The sequence below is a fragment of the Balaenoptera physalus genome, assembly GCF_965194825.1.
Source record: "Balaenoptera physalus genome assembly, chromosome: 20".
NCBI lineage: Eukaryota > Metazoa > Chordata > Mammalia > Artiodactyla > Balaenopteridae > Balaenoptera > Balaenoptera physalus.
The window spans coordinates 49,067,751-49,094,904 of record NC_138901.1 but is presented as its reverse complement, the minus strand read 5'-3'; the positions used below and the strand labels follow the sequence as shown (position 1 = coordinate 49,094,904).

At 47.0% G+C, this 27,154-nt stretch overlaps 2 protein-coding genes across 8 annotated transcripts in view; one reads left to right on the top strand and one right to left on the bottom strand.

Annotated features, from left to right (window-relative positions):
- SEZ6 (seizure related 6 homolog) overlaps positions 1-27,154 on the top strand; it is a 97,449-nt gene that overhangs the window by 7,115 nt on the left and 63,180 nt on the right. The window lies entirely within an intron of this gene.
- On the bottom strand, positions 471-13,058 carry PIPOX (pipecolic acid and sarcosine oxidase). Of its 3 annotated transcripts, none has more exons than XM_082442831.1 (8): positions 12,644-13,052; positions 11,292-11,440; positions 4,664-4,859; positions 4,180-4,362; positions 3,540-3,686; positions 3,016-3,174; positions 2,353-2,428; positions 471-2,067 (listed from the first exon to the last, which is right to left on the bottom strand). In XM_082442831.1, exons 1-8 carry the CDS (start codon positions 12,755-12,757, stop codon positions 1,937-1,939), a joined length of 1,155 nt encoding a protein of 384 aa, XP_082298957.1. In that variant the 5' UTR covers positions 12,758-13,052; the 3' UTR covers positions 471-1,936. The 3 variants fall into 3 exon arrangements, with proteins under 3 accessions (XP_082298957.1, XP_082298956.1, XP_082298958.1); XM_082442830.1 differs by having other exon boundaries at positions 4,646-4,859; positions 12,644-13,050; XM_082442832.1 differs by lacking the exon at positions 3,016-3,174 and having other exon boundaries at positions 4,646-4,859; positions 12,644-13,058.

The window sequence follows — 27,154 nt, the reverse complement described above, 5'->3', positions numbered from 1 at the left end:
CCTCACTGAACTGTAAACACCACAAGAGTAGAGATTGTCTTCTGTTTTGTTCACAGATACATCCACCATGCCTAGCACAGTGCCCGGCACACAGCAGAACTCAACAAATATTTGTGTGTTGAATGAATGAATGAATGATCTTATTTGATCCTCACACACTCCTGTAGAGTTGGACAGTATTATTATTCCCTTTTTCTTTATTGAGGTAAAATATACATAACTTACAATGCACCATCTTAACCGTTTTAGGTGTGCAATTGAGTGGCATTTAAGTACATTCACAATGTTGTGCAGCCATCACACCGTCCATCTCCAGAACTTTTTTATCTTCCCAAACTGAAACTCTGTGCCCATTAAACAATAACTCCTTATTCCCCCCTCCCTCCAGCCCCTGGCAACCACCATTCTACTTTCTGCTTCTATGAATTTGACTACTCTAGGTAGCTCACACAAGTGGAATCATACAATACTTGTCCTCTTATGTCTGGATTATTTTATTTAGCATTATGTCTTCAAGGTTGATCCATGGAATGTATCAATAGTATTATTCCCATTTTACAGATATGATTATTCCCACTTTACAGAGGCTGTGGTTTGGGGAACTAAGTGAGAGCACCCAAAAAGCAGACTTGGCATGGGGTTGACAGGATTGGCTGGCTTTCATAATTCCCAGGAGAAATCAGTACTAATCCATGTGCCTAGGCCTATAAGGCAATTGAAGAGTAATTTCCTCTGTGTTGTTATTTCCTTTGGGAATATTTTTACTCTTATTTCCATTTCCCACTCTTCCCCTCTCAGCGATTCCTTCAAACATTTCCACCCCACCCAGTCCCAGTTTTTTTCTCCCCAGAGCACTTTAACTCCTGTTCTTGTGGGTCAAACTGGCCCTGTCTAGAAATGCTCCTGCTTGGGTTTCATCTGAGTGCACTCAGCCTTGCTTGAGCCTCTGTTTACACCTCTCACCCCTCCACCCACCCTGGGGCAGTTATGAGCCTGTTTCCTTCCAAAACAATTAGTGCAAGGAGGCCAGCCGACTCGGTGTTAATGCCGTTTCATTAAGTGGGAGCAATCCTAATGATAATAAAATGGCACATTTAACATTCAAACATTGAACAGGGTTTCTAAGCGAGTGTGTCTCTCTCTTCCTTTCTGGTAGAACAGCTCCATCTTCATAAAGACCTGACAATACACCTTAATGAGAGACTGGGGAGCTGAGCGTCTTTATAGAACCAGAGAGAGGATGAGAACCAGACAAAGAATCCAGAGAAAGAGGGTGCGGTGCATTGAGGGGATAAAGACCCCAAGGAGTCCTGGGATAATGGATTCTGTGGTGCTAATTTAGACGTTAAAGTCTATAAGAGATAAGGTCACATGGAAGATAAAGCCCACCACAGGCTTTCATGCAATGCAGTCATTTACTTATCTGTTCAACACATTTTTTGCAACAAACATTTACTGTGCACCCAAGATGAGCCAAATTTTACAGGAGTTTGTGATAGAGGGTGGCTCTCGTTTTATGAACAGGAATGCCAAGGGCCTTAGTGGTCTACAGATCATCTTATTTACTCTCCCCCAGGCAGCTTTATTCACATGTATCCCAAATTCATCAAATGCCCCTATGAAGAGAATTTTAACAACTGCTTTGGTCTCCTGAGCCAGTCCTTATGCCCCCTCCTTATTGAGACATCCAGCTTCAAGGTCCTTGCTACTCTGTGATTATAGAATATCTGATTGAACTTCTGAAGCAAAAGAAGTGTGGGATTGGGGAGCTGGCTAGGGAAAGAAGGTAAATTCAATCAGCTGGTGTTTATGGGGAACTGAAGAGGGGCAAGAGAAAAGGATAACATCTCACAGCCACTTCCTTCCTCTGAGAAGTCTTTCCCAGAAGAGGGCTTTATTCCCAGCTCCTGTGCACAGAAGGGAAGCAGCTGGCCAGTCACATGTGGGCTTTGCCGAGGCAGGGGAAGCGGCTGATTCGAAAAGGTGTCAAGTCATAGGATGGCATTAATTTCATGCTTAATTCGTACAGGATCTTCCCCACAACAGGGGACAGCTTAAACCCATGCCCTAGGGAAAGGAGAACAGGTGGTCAGGCATCCTCAGAGACAGGTACTGGACTCCCTGGATGTCCCCTACACAGTCCCCAGATAACATTCCCATTGGTCGCATCCCAAAGCTGGAAGTTGCCTCCCACCATGAGAACCTTTTCTTCTCTGATAGCCCCGCTCAACCCCCTTATGCACTCAAGGTCTATGCTTTGGCCCCTCTCTGTTCAACTAAAAAAACACCATTTTGCCTGGTACTGAGGTCGGTCAACTTTAAGGCACCCCGTCTTCCCTCGCTCAGGCTCACCAGAGAATCCGGCACCAATGACAATGTTATCGTACTTTGGGTGTCGATCAAGAATGAAGTGCTCATCAGGGGTGTTCTAGAAAGAAACAATCACACCTGTGTCCTTTGAGGATAGAGGGAGGAGGGAGAACCGCAGGCTCAGAAGGGAGGAGACTCAGCTGGATTTCTTTCCAGAAAGAATAGGAATGGGGCACAGGAATGCTTTCTGCATGCCAGTGCCCTAGGGTACGCCAGTCTTTCTCATTTGTCCATCTGTCTCTTCTCGTGTAGAGCTATGAACACAGTAGGTGCTCAGTTAACGCGTGCAAACTAACTTTAGCGAAGATGCCTCAGGCCCTGGTGACATCTGTCTCTTCTCTTTGTCCCTAAGGCCTGCTCAACTAGCACATCTTGCCAAAAACTCTTTTAGAGCTCTTCTGGGAAACATAGTGAAGGACTGCCAGACGTATGCCTAGTTTCCTAATGAAAAAGAATACGAATAACCTCTAGTGGGCCCTCTCTGGTGGAGGTGAACTGACCCGCAGAAATGAGCTCATTTGTTTCAAGTCACATACTGTGTCAGGGGTCAGGTAGAGTCCAGCCTGAGCAGCACAAGGCCAGTCGTCTCATTCCCCTGTTCTCCAGGGCTGCGAGAGAGCCTGGCCCAGTTGCCCACACCCTTACCGTGTACATGCAGTGCTCCATAACAGCAGGCTCAGGCTCTAAGTTAGGTAAGTGATCTCTGACAAAGCAGCTCAGGATGTGGACGTCTTGGATGTCTGAGAAAGCTGCAGGGCAGTCCCGCTCCTCAGGATCTGCATTGTTGCCGTGGTGATAGCAGACCTGGCTCCCAATCAGAGCAGTGGTGAGCTGGGATGGCCGGCCTCCTGCACACCACCCCCAACCCAGGGGGCAGGTTGTACACAGAATGCACGCACCCCATCCATCATCCCAGCCTTCCCCAGTCCTGACAGATGCTGTTTGTTGCCACATTAGTTTGCCTAGCTATCCATTCCCCCGCCAACCCTATGTTTGCAAAGGAAGGGCTCCAGGACAGACAGGGGTCTTGTGTTGTGCATAGTGAATAGTGAAGTCCGTTCCTGCTCCTGCCCGCTGGGATCCGAGGGAGTCTGGTGAGAGGAAAGTTAGAATAGCTGCCCCAAATCTGCCTGGACCCCTATTAGCCTTCTCTTGGCCTCTCCGCTCACCTTCATCAGCCCTGGGTACTCTCCGGAGGGCAATCCATAGATGTGGTAAGGAGCCAGGCTGAAGCCCAGGAAGCATGGAAAGGCCTGGGACACACCATAGCTTCCGGGAACCTTCTCTCGCCAGTAACACACGTTGATCCGCAGGGTCTTGGAGCGGGAAGAAGTGCGAAATGAAGGGGGAAAGCATTTCTGGGGTCCCGTAGCCCTTTAATATAAGCCCAGATGCCCTGATTAACTCACCCATCTTTGTTTCACTCAATTCTCATGTCATTTACATGTTACATTATGTAACATGATGGATAAAAATTGCTGAATCTGTCTCTTCCCCTATTCTTAATCTTCTCCCAAAACTGCATCCAGCCTACTTCTCTCTCTCCCCAGGAGTTAATAATACCTCATGTTTATTGAGTGCTTACTATAGGCCAGGCCATCTCCTAAGGTTATATATATATGTGTATATAATTTAATTTAATTCTCCCACAGCCCTAGTCCCCATTTTACAGGTTATAAAATTGAGACTAAGTGAGGTGAAGGTGAATGAATTTGCCCACTAGCAAGCGGCAGATGGAAGACTCAAGTCCATCTGGGTCCAAGGCTTCTTTTCTTAAGCACCAACCCTCAGGCTTCCAGCTCCCCTTACCTGGAGAGGCAGCTCAATTCCCAGGGGACGGAGGAGCCGGTTGGTCCAAGGACCTGCTGTGATGATCAAGCTCTTGGCTTGGTAGCTCCTGGAGGTGGTTTTCACCATGACCAGTAGCCCTGGTTTTATCTCCATCACCTTCTCTCCATCATGCACTATGCCTCCTAGCTGTCGAATTGCATCCTGAAAGGGCAGGAGCAGGGAAGGGAGAATCAGTTATGTATGTGGTTCACCCTGGTGGACAAAGAATCCTTCATCGAGTGCAGAAAAGAGAGGGCAGAATCTAGACCTCCTCTCCCATATTGTCGAGGCCTAGCAGGGTATATAAAACTGCCCAGTCCAAAAAGTCAAGACTAAAGCTGGCAGGGCAAAGGCTCTCATCCAACTGGGGGTCAGGGGATGGCTGATGGAGACCCAGGATGCCCAGAGCAGGAGCTGCAGTGCCCCTAATGTTGCAGGATATCACCTGAAGGGCTCTGAGCGCCTTGTCAGCATAGAGAACTCCTCCAGACTTTTCCAAGAGCCCCACTTCTCCCCTGGCCAACCGAATATTGGGGAAACGTTGCTTCAGTTCCTCAGATGGAAGACACTGGTGTTCCACTCCCTGCCTAGACAGAGTAGCCTGGATTATCTTTAATTCTGCATTCTCCTTCATTCCCAGCAGCAGTAGTCCAGTCTGCCTATAAAAAAAAAAAAAAAGACACCTGAGTGAGAGTCTGCGTCCGGGCCCTGGGCCTTCTCTGTCATTTTTCAGCAAGGGGCCCAGACCAGGCATCAAGGGGAGTCCTGGCCTCACATTCAAAAAACAGGCAAAGACATCTCCATTCTGTTGTAACAGTCCAGTATTGTTGCGCTGGTTTCTAGCCCATCCCCAAGTCTGCCCTTGGCTCTCACTATTGGTTTGCTTATCCCTCCATCTTCCCTCATCAGGATCCATCCTGCCCTTGAGGTCAGAGATCCTAAGTCCTCTTTTATCTCCACACCTAGAAAGTGGTAAATGTTCAATGAACTTGTTAAGATTTCTTCCCTTTCCTCCAGTCCCCTGACCCCACTCACTGTTTTGATCTCAATTCTTTATCCCCTTTCCCCTCCCCAACTCCCTGCTGTTTCTTTTCCCTGTTCCTTTTTCTTGTCATATAATGTTTTGTCTCTTCTTGTGCATCTATCTCTCAGTTCCTTCTCAGAGGCTGCCTGTTTTGTGGAAAGGGTCCTAAGTTGGGAGCTCTGGCCCTGGGTCCAGTCCTGGCATCCCCTCTGTGACCTTGGTCTGATTGCTCGCTGATCCAACCTCACATTCCTCCTCTGTAACGCATGACTGTTGGACTATTGGTGGTTCCACACCAGGGGAGTTGTGGAAATGGCATGGATCATTTTTTTGCTTGTCACAATGCCTGGGGGTTGCCACTCACATTTGGTGGGCAGGGGCCAGGGATGCTAAACCTGCAATGCTCAGGAAGATCCCACCCAAATGCCAATAGTGCCCTCATGCAGAAACCCTAGTAGGTGAGATGGCCTCTTAGGACTCCAGCAATTAATTCAGCGATTCAGTGATTTTGTTTCTCCCTATACATCCCTCTGTGTTTCTTCCTCCATAAGAGAATGAGAGCTGTTACTCTTTAATGCTTTCCATCTCTCTGTCACAAGAGATCAGAGCTCCCTTTTGAGGGGAACTGATCAAAACAATAGAAGGGTCACTTTGGCCCTTGGGACCATTCCTGTAGTCCCTCTCGGTTTCAGCAGCCACAGTGACAAGCATCAGCCTGACACATCCCCCAGGTACTGTATATAAAGCTCGTAATAGCCTATAATGGAGTCTCATGGATATTACATGCTTCAAAATCCCACATTATCTAGTTGGGGGGATTAAAGAGAAGATTGGGAGGGGGTAGGGACACAGCGGGCCCTGGGGCCAGTGTCAGTACACAGAGCCGCGCAGCATGCCCAATCCATTTGCCATGACCCCCGCCTACCCAGCATTCACCACTGGTGAGAAAGCAGTGAACGCCTCTGCCTCTTCAAAGCTCAGCAGAGGAAAGATGCTGTAGAAATCCCCACCAGCCAGCAGACCGTCTTTTTCCTGTGGCCCCAAAAGAACTTCAGATTGGTTCTCAGTTAATGAAAACTTGCCTAGTAAACTCCTTGGTCAACAGGATAATTAAGTCACCCAAGCATACGTTCTAGAGCCCTTTGTACCTGATGAGGTTGTGGCTGTGTAGAATTCTGGGAAAGACCTCACCTTAGCAGTCACAATGTCAGATCCCTGGCCCGGAAATTCCAGAGCAGCATATTCTAACCTCTGCCTGCAATATACTAGCCTTGGTCTCTCACATACTCTGAGATTTAGTTACTTTCCCTTCCTTCCTCCTTCCCTTGAAATAAGAACTCCTCTTTCAGGAATGTACTATATGGAGGAAATGAACTCACGCCAAAGCAACGGGCAAATCTGTCGAATTATGAAATGCTGAGTGATGTTCTAATTCCCAAGCCATCCTGCGGTGGATGAAGCGGGAGCTCCCCATCCCTAGGAGTAATCAGCAAGCTGAGTCTGCTGGTGAATGTAATTGTGCCAATTGTAATCATTTTGCTCCAGCTCTCTGCCCCTGTGGCATTTATTTCTTAGCCCAGATATTGATCTAACAGTGGGAAATTTTCCATCTGAATTTGTGATGCTGGACCCTCCCCTAGTCCGGAGATGCGTTTGGGAAATTCTCATTTTCCGTGGATCACAGCTGAGCTATTTGGCCTGAGGGAAACCATGCACTGCCAGAGAAATGCCTTGGATTGGAGAGAGATTTTTGACCATTATGAGCAAATCGGAAATAAATGTAAAACACTGCCTGGAAATGCAAAGGCCTGTCATTATGGGAAATAGGTGAGAGGCTCCTGTGGGAGATGCTTAGAGAATTGGAAATCAGTCAATCAAAACCGGGATCGGAGAACGGGCCTTTTCCCCCCAATATGAAGATAGATGACTTCCATGCACAGATTGAAAATCATTTAAGTGCTTATTTTCTTAATGGCTTTTCCTAGATCCCAATAAACAGTCTGCTTATTCTGCATCAATTTCTCACCCCTATGCTCTGGGCCTCCCTTTCGTCTTTTTCTGCTCAGATCCAGGCTACGAAGTTTGGGGAGGAGGAGGGTGAGAAGGGACAAGGGCATTGCAGGAAAAAAAAAATGACCAGGAAATGAGCGGTCAGGGCTGGTCTAGAAAGATGGCACCTTGTAGTGAGGCTGGGGTGCTGGGGATCCCTGGAAAGAGTCCAGCTCCCAAGTCCCAGAACACCATCAGAGCATTTGGTACTAACTGTGCCTTCCTCCCAACCCTAGCTGGATCCAGCCCTAGGAAGAGATAATCAAAGATTCCTCCCAAGGGCCTTGTTGACTTCTCTATGGCCCAACTAAAGCCTCAGACATGATGTAGGGAGCTGGTGATGAGGGATTTCCACCATTTACTATAGCAGGACAGGAGGCAGGATGGAGTGGGGAGGATTTGGGAGGGGCAGACAGCTCTCCCTGCATCTGCCATCTCCCATCCCAAGCTCCAGCTTTCCCCGCTCTGGGTTAAAAGTGCCAGGAAAGCCAGCTCTCAGAGTCACCTTGGGGAAGGGACTCCAACGGGGACTCGGTAATGGCTGCTGTCTTTGTTGGTTTTGGAGGAGCTCTTGGCGTTTCATCTTCTGCTCAGTGGGCCGAGGTGGAATTGGTTAACAGAGACTGCTCCAGGGAGGGGATGTGGCTGACAAGCCAGACACTTCGCAGACACAGGAAGCAGCAGCTGCGCAGGGGGCCACCAGGTTCTGGCAGCAGCTGTACTGCCTACGGCTGTGATCTTGTCTGATATTGTCAGCTAAGCAGGGGCAGCCCGGGTCAGGAGCTAGATAGTAGGACTCAAAGGGAGAAGGTGGGGCAGGAAAGAGATGGGCCACAGAGCTGGGATTTGCTCTTGGTATCAGCATCCTGGCTGTACACATCACAAAAGATTCAGACCTTGTGATCTGACACATGTGTCATCGTCTGTTCCCAGAATATATGCAAATATCCTGAGCCACCCATATTTAGCATGCCACTGTCACAGGAAGCAGCAGAACAGAATGAAGAGAATTGGACAACCACCTTATCAACTCCTGAAGGTTTTTTTTTTAAATCATCATCAAATATCATTAAGTAAATATGTTCATATCTATCAGTTCAATTATGATATTGTGCTGGTTCTTCCAGAAGAACCTAGGAGAATAAGAATCACACAGCTGATGAATCATTTAGAAAATCAGAATTAGGAACAAAAGCTAAAGGAATTGGAATAGGAAGTATCTGTTCTGTGTCTCTACTAAGTAAAAGAACCAAATAAATTAGTGTGCCTGAGTAAATTAGGTTGGCCATAAGAAAGGACTTGCTAATAATAACAACAACAACAATAATAATAATGCCTAGCGCTATATAGAACTTCAAAGATTTTTCAAAGAACATTCACTTTACTCTTCATTTTCCATAATTGGGGCTGTGAAGCATAGGGATAGTCTTTTAAGAGGAGCTATGATATGTCCCAGTCTTTAAATGTACGTTAGCAGCCTTCTGACCTGGGATGATTTAGGCATGAACTTGTTTGGAGACAGGGGATGGACAAGGTAACCAGTTTGTGGTATTTCCTAAATCAGGAGCCAGCAAGTGATGACCCAGGGGCCAAATCACCTGTTTTTGTCTGTCCCACAAGCCAAGATGGTTTTTATACTTTTAAATGGTTGATAAAAAGCAAAAGAAGAATATTTCTTTTTTTTAATATTTATTTGTTTTTTTGTTTATTTTTGGCTGCATCAGGTCTTAGTTGTGGCACGTGGGCTCTTTCATTGCGGCGCACGGGCTTCTCTCTAGGTGTGGCATGCAGGCTCCAGAGCACGTGGGCTCTGTAGTTGCGGCAAACGGGCTCTCTTGTTGTGGCACGCGGGCTTAGTTGCCCCTCAGCATGTGGGATCTTAGTTCCCTCACCAGGGATCGAACTCACGTCCCCTGCATTGGAAGGCGGATTCTTAACCACTGGACCACCAGGGAAGTCCCGAAGAATATTTCATGACATGAAAATTATCTGAAATTTGTGTCCATAAATAAAGTTTTATTGGAACCCAGCCATGCCCATTTGTTTACATATTATCTGTGGCTGCTTTCACAATGGCACAGTTGAGTTGTTGGCAGAGTTGAATCGTTGCAATAGAGACCATATGGCCTGCAAAGCTGGTAAAACTATGTGGCCATTCACAGAAAAAGTTTGCCAAACTCTGTTCTAGACTGAAAGCTGAGTAATTCTGTGACTTGCACTACAGGTTAAGACCCTGACTACTCAGTAGCAACCCTCTCATGAGTTTGTGGGGAGAAGTAAATGAGTTAACATGGATCAAGTACTTTTAGAACAGCCTTAGTTTCTTATTCTAAGCACTAAAACACGCAGTGATAATGATAATGATGATGATGATTTGTCAGGTACTATTGCAAGCCCTTTACAAACTTTATCCTCACGACAGACACAGGAAATAGATATTATTACCCCTACTTTACAGATGAGAAAACTGAGTCTCACAGAGGTTAGACAGCTTGCTCCAAACCACACAGCTAAATATGTCAGAGCAAGATGATATCTAGAGCCAGGCCTGCCTGGTTCCAAAGCCCTTCCAAATTCCTGTCCTCCTGCCAAAGAGAAGGATTGTGAGATTATGAGATTCTCCTATCCAAGGGTCTCTTTCCCTGTCTCCAGCAGCCCTTCCCCTCGATGTCCATGGTTGCTGCATCCCATCTGTCTCCTTCTGCCTTTCTTCCCCCCTTGCTCACTGGAGATAGGATACAGCTGACCCAGAATAAGTGGAAGGAACTGCCATTTATTCAAAAGTACTAGGCATTGTGCCAAGTATTTCGCAAGAGTCTCGTTTAATCCTCACAAAGCCCTGTGAGAAAAATGAGGCGCAGAGAGGTACAGAAACTTTTCCAAGGTCACACAGCTGGTAAGAGGTAGAGCACAAAGTCAAATTCAAGCCTGTCTGACTCCAGAATTGTCTCCCCTCTGAAAGATTCCAGACACTTTCCAAACATCTTTTAGTTGCCTCCTTGTCTGCTGGGATGAAGTGTGCCCTCTAAGGCCTCAGCAGTTCTTTTAACGCAAGATACTCAGCAGTATTCACAGATGGCTGACAGAGAGAGGTCCCTTTGCCAGGCCACGCCTCAGCAAGACGTGCTCCTTTATTCGGGTGCTGGGTGTATTAGCTGCCTCTGGAATAAATCTGTAATTAGCTGCCCTAGCTGTATTTGCATAATGGATTTCACTTTGTTCTTAAGTTAATGGTGTTTTTGCAACAGAACAGTAACCTCTTGGTTCCTGGCCATTAAAATAACTGCCACCCTGTAGGGTAGAGCAGTGGTTTTGTAGGAAGTTCAGTTAAGAGCCACAGAGAAGGCGGGAGGGGTGGTAGGATGGCTGGTAAAAGTTCTCTTTGCCTCCTGGGTTGTCTGCCTTCCTCCCCATGAATATTTGAAAGGTCAGTGAGGGGGGGTCTTAAGGGCCAGAGAAGGCCGTGCAGGCAACAGAGAAATAGCTGCAGGCTCACTCCCTGGTCAGCAGTGCAGCCTGAGGAGCATCCCCATTTGCTCCTATGGGAGGAGGTATTCAGAGAATGAAATGGATTTATAAGGGTTGTTCTGGGGGAGAGGACCCAGCGTGAAAGTTTGTGATACTAGTGGGAATATAAAGAATCAAGCAGAGGCCTCCTCCTCTATTTCAATCCCTGCCCTGAGAGGGTATCTGACGGTTCCACGGAGATGTAGATACAAACTCCAGCTCTGAGCATCTGCCCAGTGTCTTTCCAGCAGTTTTCCCCAAACAACCCCTGCAAGCCTTGGACACATGGTCTAACCCCAGCCCTGGAACTCAGAGACTGGCAGGAGCCAGCTGGACCTGTCGGGTGACCACGATGACAGCAAGCAGAATGCTTCCACGTGTCTGGCACTTCCGGAGGCCCCGTGTCCCTCCGTTGCATGTCAGGTATTCCTGGCACCGCCCTCTTGCATAGTAAAAGCACCCCCAGGTGCTGAGCCCCATGATTCAAGGAATTCTCCCCCACTAACCCAACCTGTATAATTGGGTTCCCGCCTCATGCTCCAGCTGGGCCCATATCTGGTAGCACTCAGCCATCATCTGGGTGTAGAAGTCTTCAGGGTACGCCCTTCGGATTATCCGGCTCTGCCCATGGGAACTTCCTCGGGAGTGCGGGAGGAAGAACTGGAGAAGGAGGACAAGAGACAACTGCAGCTGTCACCCCTCCCCTTTCGGAGCCCGCTCATCACGTGCTGTCAACAAGGAGCACTTATTCTTCAAATATTTCCATACAGTCTCCCTTTGTGGCCAAGTTACTGACTTGGCTTCAGGATAGAATTTCTTCAGTAGCTCTAACTCAGGCATCCTTTTTGCTAACATCATTCACATCCCAAAGTCCCTCTGTGAGTTAGTCTTCAGTCATCCTGCTGCAACCTTGCCCCACTTAGACTCATGGAGAAGCAGAAAGAACCTTTGAGATCATTCTAGTCTAGGCTCCTCATTTTTATGCACAAGAAAACTGATGCTGACTCTTTCTCTGTAGCTTCAGATTGCTCAGGACAAGAGAACCATGTTGAGATTTAGCAAAAGATGGAGTGTTTCCTGAAAGGTTGGACCAGGAATCCCTCAGGCTTTGAGAAAACTGATAGAGAAATGAAAAAGGTTTCTAACCAATCCAGCTCATTACCAAGAAGAATAAACCAAAACCAGCCTGGATAGATGTAGGCAGAATGGGAGGGTAGAAACCTTTGGAAGGTGGGCTGGGTGCACCTGCCCTGGGAAGGCTGTGGATATACAGCATCCAGTCATATGTGCAGTGGCCAGTAGACTGCACTTCATGGGGTCACTTTTCTATAAGGAAAAAAAAACCCTAAGTCTTATTTCCTGTGTATCAAACAAGGAGGCTGCTATTATCCAGAGGTGGCAGAAAAAACAGAAGCCTCTGCAGGGTTCCAGGGTGAGAGGCCAGAAATATGCAGGGAAGAATCCTACCTCCTAGACTGACAAATCAGCCTTTGCCTCTAGGCAAATTATCTTTATTTAAGGTTACCCAAAGCAGAACTGATTACTTTTCTGGGCCAGGGCAACCATTTTGGCACAGAAGAGACTGGGCGGGAAGAAAGAAGAGAATGGGGTCTGGGGCGCTTCTTGGTCAAGAGCTGGATCTGGGAGGCAGCAAAAGGAGGAAATGTGCCTAGAAACCCAAAGTGGGTCTTAGGGAGGGTGGAACTTTCTTTGCATTGTCATGAAACACACCAGGCAGCTAAGCTACAAATTGCATAGAATTTGTGAAGATCAGGCCCTTTGGCCTTCATCCCACAGAAAACCCTCTTGGGAAAGGAGAAAGGGACAGTCCCTGAGGTTGGGAGTGCAGAGGGGACACGGTACCTGCTCCAGCAGGAGGACCCTCTTCCTGTGTTTGGCCAGGTGGTACGCAGTGAAGCAGCCCTGGATGCCTGCCCCGATCACAATGGCGTCATAGAGATCTTTCTGAGCAGCCATCCTGCCCACTGAGTTAGCCCTACAGCCTCAGAGACCACATACAAAGGAGAAGGCAAGCAGAGGCGCGCTCCAGCCTGAAGGAGGAGGAGTAAAGCAAAGTCCAACCTGGCCAGCATTCCCACAATCCCCTGTGCCCTGTCCTTCTCCCCACTCCTCCCAACCCCCAAAACCTGGCACAGGGCTGAGCCCCCGCCTCCCCTGCAGAGCAGAGCTGGGTAGTCTGATTTGTGAGGTTTAGCCCGGCTCAGCTGCCAGCCTCACCCTTGCATCCCTCTAGCTTTCTATTCTTGGCTCAATTATTGTCATGCAAATGGGCTCCTTCCTATGCCACCTTCCTGTCTCATTATGATCTTTGTCTCAGGCCTTCGGCCCTGGAATTTCAATGCCTCCTAGACCAAGCTGGGCACTCGGAATGCTGCCTCCCCCTGCTGGCCTCCAGCCTGATTTCCTTTGGAGACTCTAGAGGGTCCAGCTCAAAACTTGGCACGATGCCCCGTGTAAGGCCCACCTCCCTGGTGGGTGGTGAGGTCGGGGCGGGGTGGGTGGGGGGTGGTGGTTAGATGCAGGGGCCAATTGGGAGGGCAGGTTTGTGATTATGAAATTATTCTCAGTATGTCTTACCTTTGTCTTTTAAAATGGAGAAGGAGAAATGATCCTGAACAAATTGAAAGGACAGAGTGAGAGGAGGAGCCGTCTCCTGAGGCACAGAAGGGGACCAGGCATCTGCCTAGGGTGTGAGGGCCCCTGGAGTGAGGGCTCCCTCTGTGCAGGGCAGTATGCTAAATGAGTACTCTCGCATGCATGTGGGACAGAGCTGGGATTCATAAGGCCTAATTCTTTTTTTTTTTTTAATTTTTTAATTTTAATTTTTATTTATTTTTGGCTGCGTCGGGTCTTTGTTGCTGCACGCGGGCCTTCTCTAGTTGCGGCGAGCAAGGGCTACTCTTCGTTGTGGTGCACTGGCTTCTCATTGCCGTGGCTTCTCTTGTTGCAGAGCATGGGCTCTAGGCGTGCAGGCTTCAGTAGTTGTGGCACACGGGCTCAGTAGGTGTGGCTCGTGGGCTCTAGAGCACAGGCTCAGTAGTTGTGGCGCAGGCGCTTAGTTGCTCCGCGGCATGTGGGATATTCCCGGACCAGGGCTCAAACCTGTGTCTCCTGCATTGGCAGGCGGATTCTTAACCTCTGGGCCACCAGGGAAGCCCAGGCCTAATTCTTATACAATTTGGGGGGGGGCCTCTGTAAGGAAAGGAAAAGAGGGACTTCCCTGGTGGTGCAGTGGATAAGACTTCGTGCTCCCAATGCAGGGGACCCAGGTTCGATCCCTGCTCAGGGAACTAGATCCCACAAGCTGCAACTAAGGAGTCCATGTGCTGCAACTAAGGAGCCAGTGAACTGCAACTAAAGAGCCCTGGAGCTGCAAGTGAGGAGCCTCCGGCCGCAACTAGGACCTGGTGGAACAAAAGAAAGAAAGAAAGAAAAAAAACAGAAAAGGAAAAGAAAAATTGTGAATACAAAATTAGGTGCTAGGATTTGGAAGAGATTGTGCAATTGAGGAGCCCTGTGGTTGAAGTTTCATTAGCTTCCTGATAAATCAACCTCTGCATGCATTATCTAATTTAATCCTCACAGTCCTAGGTGTAAATATTTTTATACCCACTTTTGGCACATTAAAGATGGCTCCCAATTCTTGGTCACTCTTCCCATCAGAGGCTCTGTGACTGCTTGACCTATAGAATATGGTGGAAGTGACACTGGGACACTTTCTGGCCCAAGCCTTAAAAGCAGCTTCCTCTTCTTGTCTTGGAACACCCACTCTTGGACCCCTGAGCCTCCATGTTAGTCCAACCACCTGTTGGAGAGACCACGTGGGGAGGCCCTGAGACTACACGGAGAGCCAGACATAAGAGTGAAGCAATCTTGGACCCTCCATCCCAGCCCAGCCACCAGCTAAATACCACTGAGTGACCCCGTTAATGCCACGTGGAGCAGAAGACTCATCCAGCCAAGACCCATCTGAACTCCTGACCTACAAAGTCATGAGATAGAATAAAACAGTTGTTGTTTTTAGCTGCTAAGATTTGAAGTAGTTTTTTATGCAGCCATAACTGAAACACCACTTTACAGCCAAAGACATGAAGGCTTACAGAGGTTATAACTTGCCCAAAGCCACACACCTGGTAAACATAGGCACTGAGGTGTGAACCTCGGTTTGCCTGTTCCAAAACCTGTTCCCTTAACCACTGTGCTATACCAAGGAGTAGTCAGACTTGTAGTGATGATTCTGATTTGAATTATTTTGCTGTTTCTCTCATGGCCATACTGTGAGTGGGAGAAAATAATAGATCAGGACATCCATGTGACCATAGGAAGATGCTTAGCCCTAGCAAAGAATCCTCCAGAGTGGCCTTGGCAACTAGCTGTTCTTTCAGCCCAGGCTTCCTTTCCTAGGAAGATAGGGGCCCAGAGAGGGGGTGCCATACGATTGGCATTTCTTTTTCTTCTGAAAAATATTTCTCTAGGATCCAGAAGTCACCTCAACTCTCCCCGACCCCTCACCCACATGGGACAAGATAGCATCCACCTCACGATGGGACAGCTTCCTTACGGTAAAAAGTGGCAGACATAACTGAGAAAAATGGACTATTTAAGTATGTAAAGGCTTGATATAAATATATAAGGTCAGCCTTTGGATTTCTCTTGATAAGATGTCAGAGGAGATGAACAGTTTACACAAAGGAGAAGCAGAGAATAAATCCTCACGTGGAAATGTACCCAGTGTCACTAGCAATGAAAGAAATGGGAATTAAATAACTTCAAGGTATGATTACGTGCCTATGAAATGAGCAACAATAAATAAAAATGATAAAATCTGTCAATACAGTGGGGACAGAGAGAGAGTAGGGTGGCAACTCAGATTGTCTGGGCTTTCTGGAGAGCTCTGGGGCGATAAAATGGTTCAAACCTTCTGACCTAGAAATTCGACTTGGGGAACTATACCCCAAGGAAATATCCAAGGGAAGAAAAAGGCATTTGTATGAAGACATTCCTAGTTGCGCTTTTATAATATAAAAAAATGGGAAACAACCCAGCCACGGGGGACAGCTGAACAAACTCTGGCCCGTCGACACAATGGAATACTAGGTAGGATTCAAAATGACAAGTGTGAGGACAGAGGGCTCCGCAGACTTGTGTATATGAAATCATACTGAGGAAGAGAAGCAGAACACAAATAGCCACACACGGATCACAACAAGTTACGTGTGTGTGTAGCAAAGATCTAAAGAGAATTTGGCAAGGTGATTGAGCTTAATGCTCATTAATTCCCATATTCTATAAAAATTGCACTTCCATTCATAATTTGTAAAAGGAAAAGGAGAAATCCCCTGAGGAAGCAGATGCTTCATATCTTCCCGGTCACCGGTTCCGGGGCCTGGGGAAGTTCTTCCTTTGTTCTAATCTCAGTTTTCCCCAGCTGCCCCCCACCCCACCCCACCCCCCGACATTTCTTATTGTTCAGTTTTCCCCAGCTGCCCCCCACCCCACCCCACCCCCCGACATTTCTTATTGTTCGTCCTCCGGGGAAGCTACAAAGCAGCTCTGTATCCCACATCTTCTTTGTTTAATATAATATAACTTCAGAAATAAAATAACAATTCCATTTCCCCATCCCTACTTCACAAGCCTGCCCTGGATTCCTGGACTCAAGCATTCTGCTTCTTGTTAAGAATTTCAAACGACTCCTCTGAAAGCAGACACTGGCCATGGTCCAACCTTCAAATGAAAAGCAAACCGGCTTCTGAAGGCTGCCCCTCTCTCTCAGGGTTGCCCATCCTTGTGGCCATCCTGATAGGGGCAGGTAGAGAGAAACGATCCCCTCAAATTCCCTATTAACACCCATTCTGGATCGGAAGACCATTAAAGGGAGAGCCAGCAGCCCTACACCGTTGCCATGTGTCAGCAATTGCCGCTGTGTCCTGGGGCAGAGCCGCGGAGGATGTAAGGCTGAACTGCTCATCTGATGGTTTGATTGACACTTCGCAGACAGGGGTGGGAGAGCCGAGCCAGGGAAGCAGCAAGCTGTACAGCTCAGAAATAATGAGAGGACCTGAATCGTGAGAGAGAGAGAGAGAGCACGGAATAAATAAGAGAGACCTGGGAGTTGAATGACTAGGGAGAGGCTTCTGTTCTCTTTCCTCTGCACCTCTTTGCCAAGGAGCTGGAGCCTGGGGCAAGGAGACAGGCAGGCCGACCAGGAAGTGGCCCCTCCAGACCCATCCTGCCAGCTGCTGAGGGTGTTTAGGGCAGAATGTGCAGAGGATGCCAGCATGAGAAAACCAAGAGCAGCAAAGCTGGATCTGTACGTGGTCTCCGTACACATTTCGGACCTATTGCACGTCTCAGCTTTCATCCCTCTCCTCCATCCCCACTCCCTTTGCCCCAGGTCGTCCATCTGCCTTCCTTCACCTAGATTCTTGCATTAACCTCATAAGCAGTCTCTCCACCCCATCCTTGCCCCTCTTAATCTATCCTTCCATGTTCCTGCCAGAATCCTCTCTCTAAACAGCAAATCTGAACAGGTCACTCCCCGGCTGAAAATTCTTTAATAGTTGCCTATTTCCCATTAGGATAAAATCGCAACTTCTTAGCTTGGCACGCAAGGCAGTAGGCGTTCTGGCCTCTGTCTGCTCCTGCAGTTCGACCGCGGGTCCCTTCTCACTGTGCACTTTAGGCCCTGGCAAGGCTGAGCTGAGAGAGGTTCCAGTGTTCCCTATGATGATCCCAAATCCCTCACACACCCGCAGGCTGACTTGGATGACCTCTCTCCTATAGTCCCTTCCTACCCTGTCTTCGTCTCCATGATAACAACGAGCAGAGAATACTGTATTGATAAGTGTCTGCATGTCTGCCTTCACCCTAAGCTCCTTAAGGAGAAGGGTCTTCTTTTGATTGTCATTTTTATCGGTAATACAGATATAAGGAACAACAATGAAAAGGTTCAAAAGAAAACACTACAAAAAGGAATTCTCCTTCCCACCCTATCCTCAGCCATTTCCTGCTCCTCACCACATGCAATACTGTCACTATTTTCTTTTGTATGCTTCCAGAGATGTTCTATGGGTATACAAACATACTTATATGGTATATTCCTTTTTTTTTTTAATCTCAGAAGTAACATACTATACAGCACCTTGCTATTTCCATTTCCTATATCTTGGCTTCCACCTGAGTCATCCGGGGCTGGCACATTCTTCCTGATGGCTGCATAGTATTCTCTGGTGTGGAGGAGGCATATGGGACAGAAAATCACCCACACGTGTTTGCTGAATAGACAATGGGTTTCTCTGGCTGTCACAGACACCTTAGACATGTGGCTCTCTAGCCTGCTGGTATTAGGTGTTCAGGGAGGTGAGAGGTCCGTTCTGGACTTGCGCAGCAAGTTTATCAAAGGCTGACAGTGTCTTCTGTGAGTTGCTGAGGACAGTACCCTCCTTCAAGCCAGGAGGTAGGGGGTGGAATCCCCAGAGACCCTGACTTCTGCTTCCTGCCGTGCCTTTGTTTTGTGTTTGTTAAATGGCAAATATTAGGGTCAACTCTGCTCAACTCTGATACAAGAGTTCAACTACTAAGCAGTCTCCAGGGGAGGGAGGAAATAAGGAAGGCCTGGAAATTGGGCTGAAACCTCTGAGAAAATATTAAATCATCATTTAGCCTAAGCACTGGGGATCTACCTATGAAAGGATGCTCTCAGACCTCCCTGGGATGAGAGGAAATTCAATAAAAATGAGGGAGAAGAGGTTTTCATTGTCTTAAGGGAAAACATCCCTGAAGATGAACAATGGAATCTTCTTAATCTTGTCTTGAGGGCTTTCTACCCCAGCTCTATATAAATATGTGTGCATATTTGCACACTCATCTGACTGTGGTGCTCTAAGATATACCCAGGTGTTCATTAAGTAGCTGTATTTACATGTATGTGTATCTGAGTGGGTATATTTCCACCACTAGGCTTTTGTTTGTTTGTTTTTTATAAAATATTTATTTATTTGGCTGCGTTGGGTCTTTGTTGCGGCATGCAGGACCTAGTTCCCTGACCAGGGATCGAACCCCGGGCCCCCTGCATTGGGATTGTGGAGTCTTAGCCACTGAACCACCAGGGAAGTCCCCTCCACCACTAGGCTTTTGGAGAAGGTCCCATTAAAGCTCAGCAGGCATTGAGGGAAATGGCAAATCAAAGAGTGTTGAGAATTGGTGTCCCAGTTCTGCTCCTAGGAGGTGAGGGTGTGTCTGGAATGGAGACTGCATATGACTCCTCTGTCAGGAATCTCCCCTTCCTCTCTTTTCCACGTCTTTCTTATGCTTCATAGCCTGGAAATCAGGAAACTCTGGGGTGGGGAGTTGCAGGGAGGAGTGAGAATTGGGGGCAGGAAAAGAAAAGTAGCTTTTGCATGAATTGGGCTGGCTTGACAGGTGACAAATAGCAACTAAAATTCGGTAGTGTGCAGAAAGATTAACTCCAGGGGTTCAGCTCTCTGGTATTCTCCAGTTTTCAGGGAGATATTGTCTTCCCCTCTCCCACCTCTGCAGATGTTGCTGTTTGTTAGGGAAGGCAGATGGATATGGGAGTTCAGGTCCTCCCCACAATATACTGCCAGACGCAGGGTCATAGCGGCAGAGAATCAGAGGGAAGCCTGAGGGAAAGGAGGGAAGGGAAGGGAAGCAGAATTCTAGACAGCAACTTCTAAGTCATCTTCAATTCCCATTTTCTGCTTGTGACCTCCAGGCTGCCCCCCAAACCAGTCCAGCCCATCTCCTGAGCGTTAATGCCTGCAACATTCATCTCGTACTCTGCTTTCTCACTGGTTCTTATTCTTCTGTTCTGTTTCTGCCTTGGGCCCCCTTTCTTCCCTTGAGATCAAGAGAGAAGGAGAGGTTTGAGGGAAGGCCTCTGTGGATGGATGGTATGATACCAGGGCCCGGTTGGAGGAGAGGCCTCAAGGCAGTGGAAGAGGGAGAAAGGCCTAAAGGAGCCAGGGAATATTAGGTACCAAAGCCACAGGGCTCTGCTTCTTGGTGGGAGGCTTTATGGAGGTTTAGCCTGCTGGGGCTGGGAAGGAAACTCAGCTGTACCACTCCCTCCTTTCTCATCTGGCTGCTGATTTAAACAGGACTTTCATGCTTGGGATTTACTGGCCTCTTAAATCTGTGGACTAGTGTCTTTTATCAGTTCTGGAAACTGCTCAGCCATTATCTCTTCTCAAATATTTGCCTCTGCCCTATTTGTTCTTTCCTCTCTTTTTGGGATGTTAATTAAACACGTATCAGGCCTCTGTCCACTGTGTCTCTTATCTTCCCTATTCCCTCCTCCCTTTTTTTCTCTCAGTGCTGCATTCTGGGCAATTTCTCACTATTACCTTTTACTTTGCTAATTCTCTGTTCCACTGCATCTAAGATGCTTTTAAATTAATGAGTTGTGGGACTTCCCTGGTGGTCCAGTGGTTAAGACTCCACACTCCCAATGCAGGGGGCCCAGGTTCAATCCCTGGCCAGGGAACTAGATCCCACTTGCTGCAACTAAGAGTTCACATGCTGCAACTAAAGATCCTGCAGCTAAGATGAAAAAAAAAAAAAAATTAATTACATGGGACTGAGTGAACTGATGAGGAGGAGTATAATTTTTGTGACTTTCTGTCTGAATTAAAAAAAAAAAAAATCCAGCAAGGACTCAGAGGCAAAGAATATACAAATCAATTTTCACTGCAAAGTAAAGGAGCTGTTACAGTGGAGGAATACTGGACTGAATGTCAATATTATGACATAGTATGAGTGTGTTTCATGTTTGGTAATTGCAATCATTGTTGCTTTTGTTGTGGTCATCCATGTACAATGCTTGGTGTCAGTCTATTTATCTCTTGTAAAAATAAAATACAGTGTGTGTGTGTGAAAAAAAAAAAAGATCCCGCAGCTAAGACCCAGCACAGCCAAATAAATAAATATTTTCTTTTAAAAATTAAAAAATAAATTAATGGGTTGTGTTTCAATTGCAGTTCCTATGGATTTTTTCTTTTTAAGAATTTCTATATTTTTAAAATTCATTTTGTCACCTTACACAATTTCTTATTCCCTGTAAATATTTTCAGGCTTGTCTTTTATTTCTTTGACCACAGGAAGCATTACTTATAGTCTACATCTTTTGTTGTTGTTGTTGTTTTTTGGCCATGCTGCGTGTCTTGCAGGATCTTAGTTCCCTGACCAGGGACTGAACCCAGGCCCCCGGCAGTGAAACCTCGGCTTCTAACCACTAGACTGCCAGGGAATTCGCTATGGTCTACATCTGATCATTCTAATTGTGAAGTCTGCTGTTTTTCTTTTTTTTTTTAACACTTATTTATTTGACTCCGCCGGATCTTAGTTGTGGCACGTGGGATCTTCATTGTGGCATGCAAACTCTTAGTTGCAGCATGTGAGATCCAGTTCCCTGACCAGGAATGGCACCCGGGCCCCCTGTATTGGGAGTGCAGAGCCTTAGCCACTGGACCACCAGGGAAGTCCCCCTCAGCTGTTTCTCGTTTGTCTCTTGTTTCTATGATTCTCACTCATGGAGCCTTATTTTCTTGTAGGCTCCTCTCTCTTTAACCAAGTTCTGGTGACTGCACTTGAACAAATTATTATTTATTATATATTGTTCCAAATAAAATAGGAATAATTTGAGTACGAAGGAGTCTTTCTCTAGAGAAGAGTGTGCTTACTTCTGCCAGGCATCAGGGGCACCACCAGTCCTGAGCTATCTAAACAAGTTCTGGATCTTAGGCTCCCTGGATCACCCAGGCAATGTGAACCTGGGCTGGAGTACTTCAGTCCACCCTTACCCTGATAATGTAGCCATTTGGGGTCTCAGTGTATTGAAAAAAGGATCTTCTATTAGACTGTCCACCATGTGAAGGCACTGAGCTTGGAATTCTAACCCCTCCCTCTTCCAGGTGATTAAAATGAATGTTCAGATTTGCTAGGACAGCTGGGCTCTTTCAGGGAAAAGTGGTTTCTCTGCTCTGGTTTTCTCTTCCATGTTGGCCCATTAATTCCTTACTATTTTATCAACTCTTTGGGGCTTTTAAGGTGTTTTTGATATTTTATCTATCACTTTTAGTTGCTTTTACTGGTATAGTCGGTCCAAATAACTCAGCCTGCCATAACCAGGCTTCCAACCTCAGCTGCAATCAGATTACTAGTACCCAAAATACATCGCCCCTTCATATGTCCTCCATTTACACTCCCCTGTCCCCTTCCTCCTCAGATAACGAGTGAAAAAAAAAAAAAGGCAATTGTCAACAAAAATGACCACCTTCCTCAGAGGACAACAAGAGTGGGAATCTCGTAATAGCCACCATGAGAGTCAGATTTAGGGGTGGACCAACCAGCCTTGGCTGAAGGGCCAGTATACATGGGACACTAAAGCATCATCATGACTGGAATAAGAAGGGAATTTCGCTGACCAGATGCCTTTTAGAGAATCACTCTATTTGTATAAAAGGAAAACTATTTTGATAAGATGCAGGTGTAGACCCCACCCCATCACCCAGGTTAACTGCCTTCACCTGAGAGTGGGTCCTACTTACTTCACAGTTTTTGTTTTAAATAATGGGGCATGCAACTGCCCACCAGAGCTGAATTGCTCAGAACAATGAAGAAACATGGTCCTCTGTTCAACCTTCCTCTTTGCAGCACCTAATCCCTTTAAATAAAGTGTTGAACAAATATTTAAAGAAAATCAGTTTTCTCTCTATAAGGATAGCAAGAAACTTGCAACACTAGTTGCCTCTGGGGAATGAAGCTGAGTGGAATCTTGTTATATAGGAAAAGGCTTAGAAGAAAACACTGTACAGATAATCGCTGTCCTGAGGGGGCTCAGGGACAGACTCTGGACATAGTCAGCATCCTGCCTGCACCTAAGCTCCCAACCACAGGCAGGGTTTGGCCTTGGTAGGATCAAAATCCACAGAAGGGCCAGAAAACAGGTGAAAGATGGTGTGCAACACCTGGAAATGTAGGGAATATAAAGGGAGTGGGATTTCAGGACCCACTCTGGGTCTCATCTCACTGAGCAGGGTCTCGTACAGAACCTTGAAATGATCCATGATGAGTTCCCAGTGACATGGAGAGTATTAGGCAACTGCTCCTGCTTCCTGCCTTCCTGCCTCATCCTTGGAACCCTCGTTCTCTCAGCCTCTCTCTCTCTCTGTCTCCCTCCCTCCACCTATCATATTTGTCCACCTTTATTTTCTTGATATTTGGAGGGGCAGAAGAAGGAAAGGCTTAGAAAATACATTGGGAAGAGTCCAGCTGTGTTTGGAACAGACTATCAGTGCTCCTTGCCCAGAATTCTTAAAGGAAAAGAGAAAGCCGAGGTTCATGGAATAGGCTGAGAGAGGTCTGCCTGGAAACCATCCAGAAAGCTCTCTGGACACGCTGCGGGGTCTGGACAACCCTGGTTCTTATCATTGCTCCTTAATAACCCTTCGCTACATTGCATAAGGGCCCTCACTTTATAGACATCTCATTGAATCTTCACAACAGCCCTGGGAGGTGGGCAGGGCAGGCATTTTTACCCCTATTTTGCAGATGAGGAAACTGATAGCTGGTAAGTGACAGAGCCAACATTCCAACCCCCAGCCAGGATTTCAAGCCCCAAGCCTTTCTCTACATCCAGAGACAGGCCCAGTGGTCTTGCTGCAGAGCATCCTGGTTGCTGGGCTCAGCGCTTATATGGAGAATGGGCAAGAATGTGGTTCATTCCACGTTGCAAACCATAGCATTCCCCACCCCATCCTCTGCAAAGAAAGAGAAGGAGCATGACCCCCAATGGGAAGAAATTCTAAAGCAGCCCCCGGGGACCTTTGGAGAAGCTGTTTGATTTATTCTAGTCCCTACTGGTTTTCTGTGCCACATTTATAAACGTCAACACTGGAAATGAAGTTCCCACTGCCTCGGGAGCTGTTGGTTGTTGCTCTTGCTCACCAAGGGTTCAGATGAAGTGTTTCCCCTTCCTCTTGATTGATAGAGAGCTGAGAATAAAAGAGAAATAAAAGCCCCCTGGAGCACTGATGGGAGGAGGCAGCTTCTCAGAAAGAGAAAGAGTGGTCTCAAAAAGGCTGATATTGGTAGAGCAGAGAGGGTGTGTGTGTGTGTCTGTGTGTGTGTGTGTAAGGAAAAGATCTAGCTTTTAAGGCCACGTGGAAAACAAATACTTTCTATTTATATAGAGAGAAGGAAAGTAGCGGTTCATTTCAGGAGCTCTGACACAAGATGAGGGAAGGAAAAGATGTCCGTGAGGCTGTCTTTGTAACTTATACTCTCCCTAAGCAGAATCTGCTATCTTCTGGGGTCGGGAAAGGGACAGAGAGGCTAGCAGAGACTTAGAGCAAGGGGGTCCTGGAGGAATGTGGAAAGAAATGAAAGATAAAGGTTCCCAAAGGACCACACAGATACAAGGCATTGTCATTATTAACACAACCAGTGGCTGAGATTGGAGACGCCCTGCTGGAACTGACACGCACACTATACAATAATACCTTCCCTTGCTGGTCTCCTAAATCTGTGATGCCCTCTGGTCTTTGAGATATGCTGGTTGGGACCAACACCAACAGCCCTGACCAAGCGCCTGAGAAATGAAGCAGTTAACCAGGGATGGCATCAGTGGTTCCCAGATCAACAAGCCATTTCAAAGTTGCTTTTAATTTGATTTTTTTGTACGTGTATTTTTTAAAGTACTAAACCAAATATTTCCAAATGACCATTGTTCTCTTCAAAGTCTCCCCCTTGAGAGCTTGCGTTGTTAATCCAGTGGCACTCTGTGTGCGGCCCAAATCATCTTGAAGGGTGATGTGTGAAATACTTTCAGGGCCAGTTTATAACCTGGAGCAATAAAATGTCATATTACTTTATAGGGGGTTCCTTCTTTTCCCGTAACTTGATTTATCAGACCTGTTTCCTGGTAACTTTTGCCCCTTTCCAAGTACCAAATCCTCTGCCAAGCTGCTTTCTCAGAGTGGTCTGGAATGGTCCTTGGAGGACAAGATTGTTCAATTATTAGCAAAAGAAAGAGAGAAACACACAAAAGGAAGAATTGTTATGTTAATGTGATGGGACTCTGGGTTGGTTTTCTCTTTTCACTTTCCTCCTGTGGATAGAAATGTTTGGGTTTTTTTAGCGTGGAATAAACAAAATGTGGTATATTCATGCAATGGAATATTATTCAACCTTAAAAAGGAATGAAATTCCTAACACATGCTGCAAAATGGATGAACCTTAAAGACATTAAGCTAAGTGAAATAAGCCAGTCACAAAAGGACAAATACTGTATGATACCACTTATATGAGGTACCCAGAGCAGTCAAGTTCATAGAGACAGAAAGTAGAATGGTGGGTGCCAGCAGTTGAGGGAGGAGGGAATGGGAATTACTCTTTAATGTGTACAGAGTTCCCCTTGGGATTATGAAAATGTTCTGGACGGTGGTGATGGTTGCACAACTATGTAAATGTACTTAATGCCACTGAACTGTACACTTGAAATGGTTAAAATGGTAAATTTAAAAATAAAAATAGGGAATTCCCTGGTGGTCCAGTGGTTAGGACTTGGCGCTTTCACTGCCATAGGCCCAGGTTTTTGGGTTTTATTTAAATAATTAATTTATTTTTATTATTTATTTATTTATTTTTGGCTGTGTTGGGTCTTCATTGCTGCGCGCTGGCTTTGTCTAGCTGCGGCGAGCGGGGACTACTCTTCATGCGGTGCGCAGGCTTCTCATTGCGGTGGCTTCTCTTGTTGCCTAGCACAGGCTCTAGGCGCGTAGGCTTCAGTAGTTGTGGCACACGGGCTAGTTGCTCCACGGCATGTGGGATCTTCCCGGACCAGGGCTCGAACCAGTGTTCCCTGCATTGGCAGGCGGATTCTTAACCACCAGACCACCAGGGAAGTCCCTAGGCCCAGGTTTGATCCCTGGTCTGGGAACTAAGATCCCACAAGCTGCGTGATGTGGCCAAAAAAATAAAATAAATAAAATGGTAAATTTTATGTTATGTGAATTTTACCTCACAAAAAAGTGTGGATAACAAAATCAAATCTACTCTCAAAAGATGAAGATTTGACATCACTAATATTCTAAAGAATTGGCTACAGGGTGAGCCAAGGTCCAAAGAGAAAGGCCCCAGATAGTCTTTGCTCTGGAGCAAAACTGGAGTGCTGGGGTCAGGCTTATGCTGGACTCAGGCTTCTGCTCTGAGACAGCTCCGGGAAGGGGCCACCTCCTCCAGGTCTTCTGTTCTCTCATGTCCCATAACATCATCCACCTGCCACGGCTGCTGTAACACCTCTCCCAGTCCCGGAACATTCCACAGCACAGCGTGGGCCTCCCTGACCTGGCCCCCTGGGGTTGGTCCGCTCCCCTGGCAGTGCGGACAAGGCTACAGCAAGTCCTGGCTCTGCTGGTCAGGAGGCTGCTGAGGTGGCTTTTTAATCCTACAGCCGTGCCGTCCTAGTGATTGCTTTTATTAGGAAATGTAATGAAAAAGACTATATGAAGGCCCTGCCAGAGAAAAAAAAAAAAAGCTAATAAGATTCTGCACCAAGTGTGGCGAGAAAAGAAAAGGGGGAAAAAGCACATTAGGAGTCAGATAATGAGATAAATGAAAGACCGCAGGGAAGATCATTTTTGCAGACTTGCAGGATGGTTGTAAAATTTTTAATTTGCTGAATTCTCCTTTTTCGTTGTCTCTGACTCTCCCCATCTCTGCCTTTCACTCTTTCTAAGCTCTGAATCTTGTCTCTGTCTTTCTCTCTTTGCCTCTCCCTTTCTCTCTTGGTTTTCCTCCCTCTGTTTCAGCTCTTGCTTTTCAGGTGTGTGTGTGTACACGGGTGTGTGTGTGTGTGTACGCGGGTGTGTGTGTGTGCGCGCGCGCGCGCGTGTGTGTGTACGCGGGTGTGTGTGCAGGTATGTGTGTGTGTCCTTCCACTGTGGCCAGACCCTGCCTCTCAGGACTTGGGTCGGAGGATGGTACCTTGGGCAGCGAGGTCCCACCCCGTCAGAAGGAGCAAGAGGACAAAAAATCCCCCCCAACCCCGCTCCCCACCACACACACCTGCCTTCCAGGGAGCTGCTGTGATCCTGCTGAAGGGAAAGAAAGGGAGACATCAAGGGAAGAAGGAGGGAGGAAATGGGACTGTGAGGAAGGACAGGAGATCAAAGAGCAGGGAAGTAGGGAGGAAGAAAAAGCCCCCGCTGCTCCCGCAAATCAATTCTCAGCAATGCCCGCCCTTCCGTCTGTGCTCTGAGCTGCTGAGCAGAATGCCACCTCCGTGGGATGCCAGGCCTGAACAGAAGGGTTCTGGGACACTGGGCAGGC

Bases quoted from the DNA above. Each gene is read 5' to 3' on its own strand.
- PIPOX (XM_082442830.1), bottom strand. From the start codon at position 12,757: ATGGCTGCTCAGAAAGATCTCTATGACGCCATTGTGATCGGGGCAGGC. The intron at 11,441-12,643 runs GTACCGTGTCCC...CTCCTTCTCCAG, and splicing joins GGGTCCTCCTGCTGGAGCAG to TTCTTCCTCCCGCACTCCCG. The intron at 4,363-4,645 runs GTGATATCCTGC...CTGCCCTTTCAG, and splicing joins AGGCGCTCAGAGCCCTTCAG to GATGCAATTCGACAGCTAGG.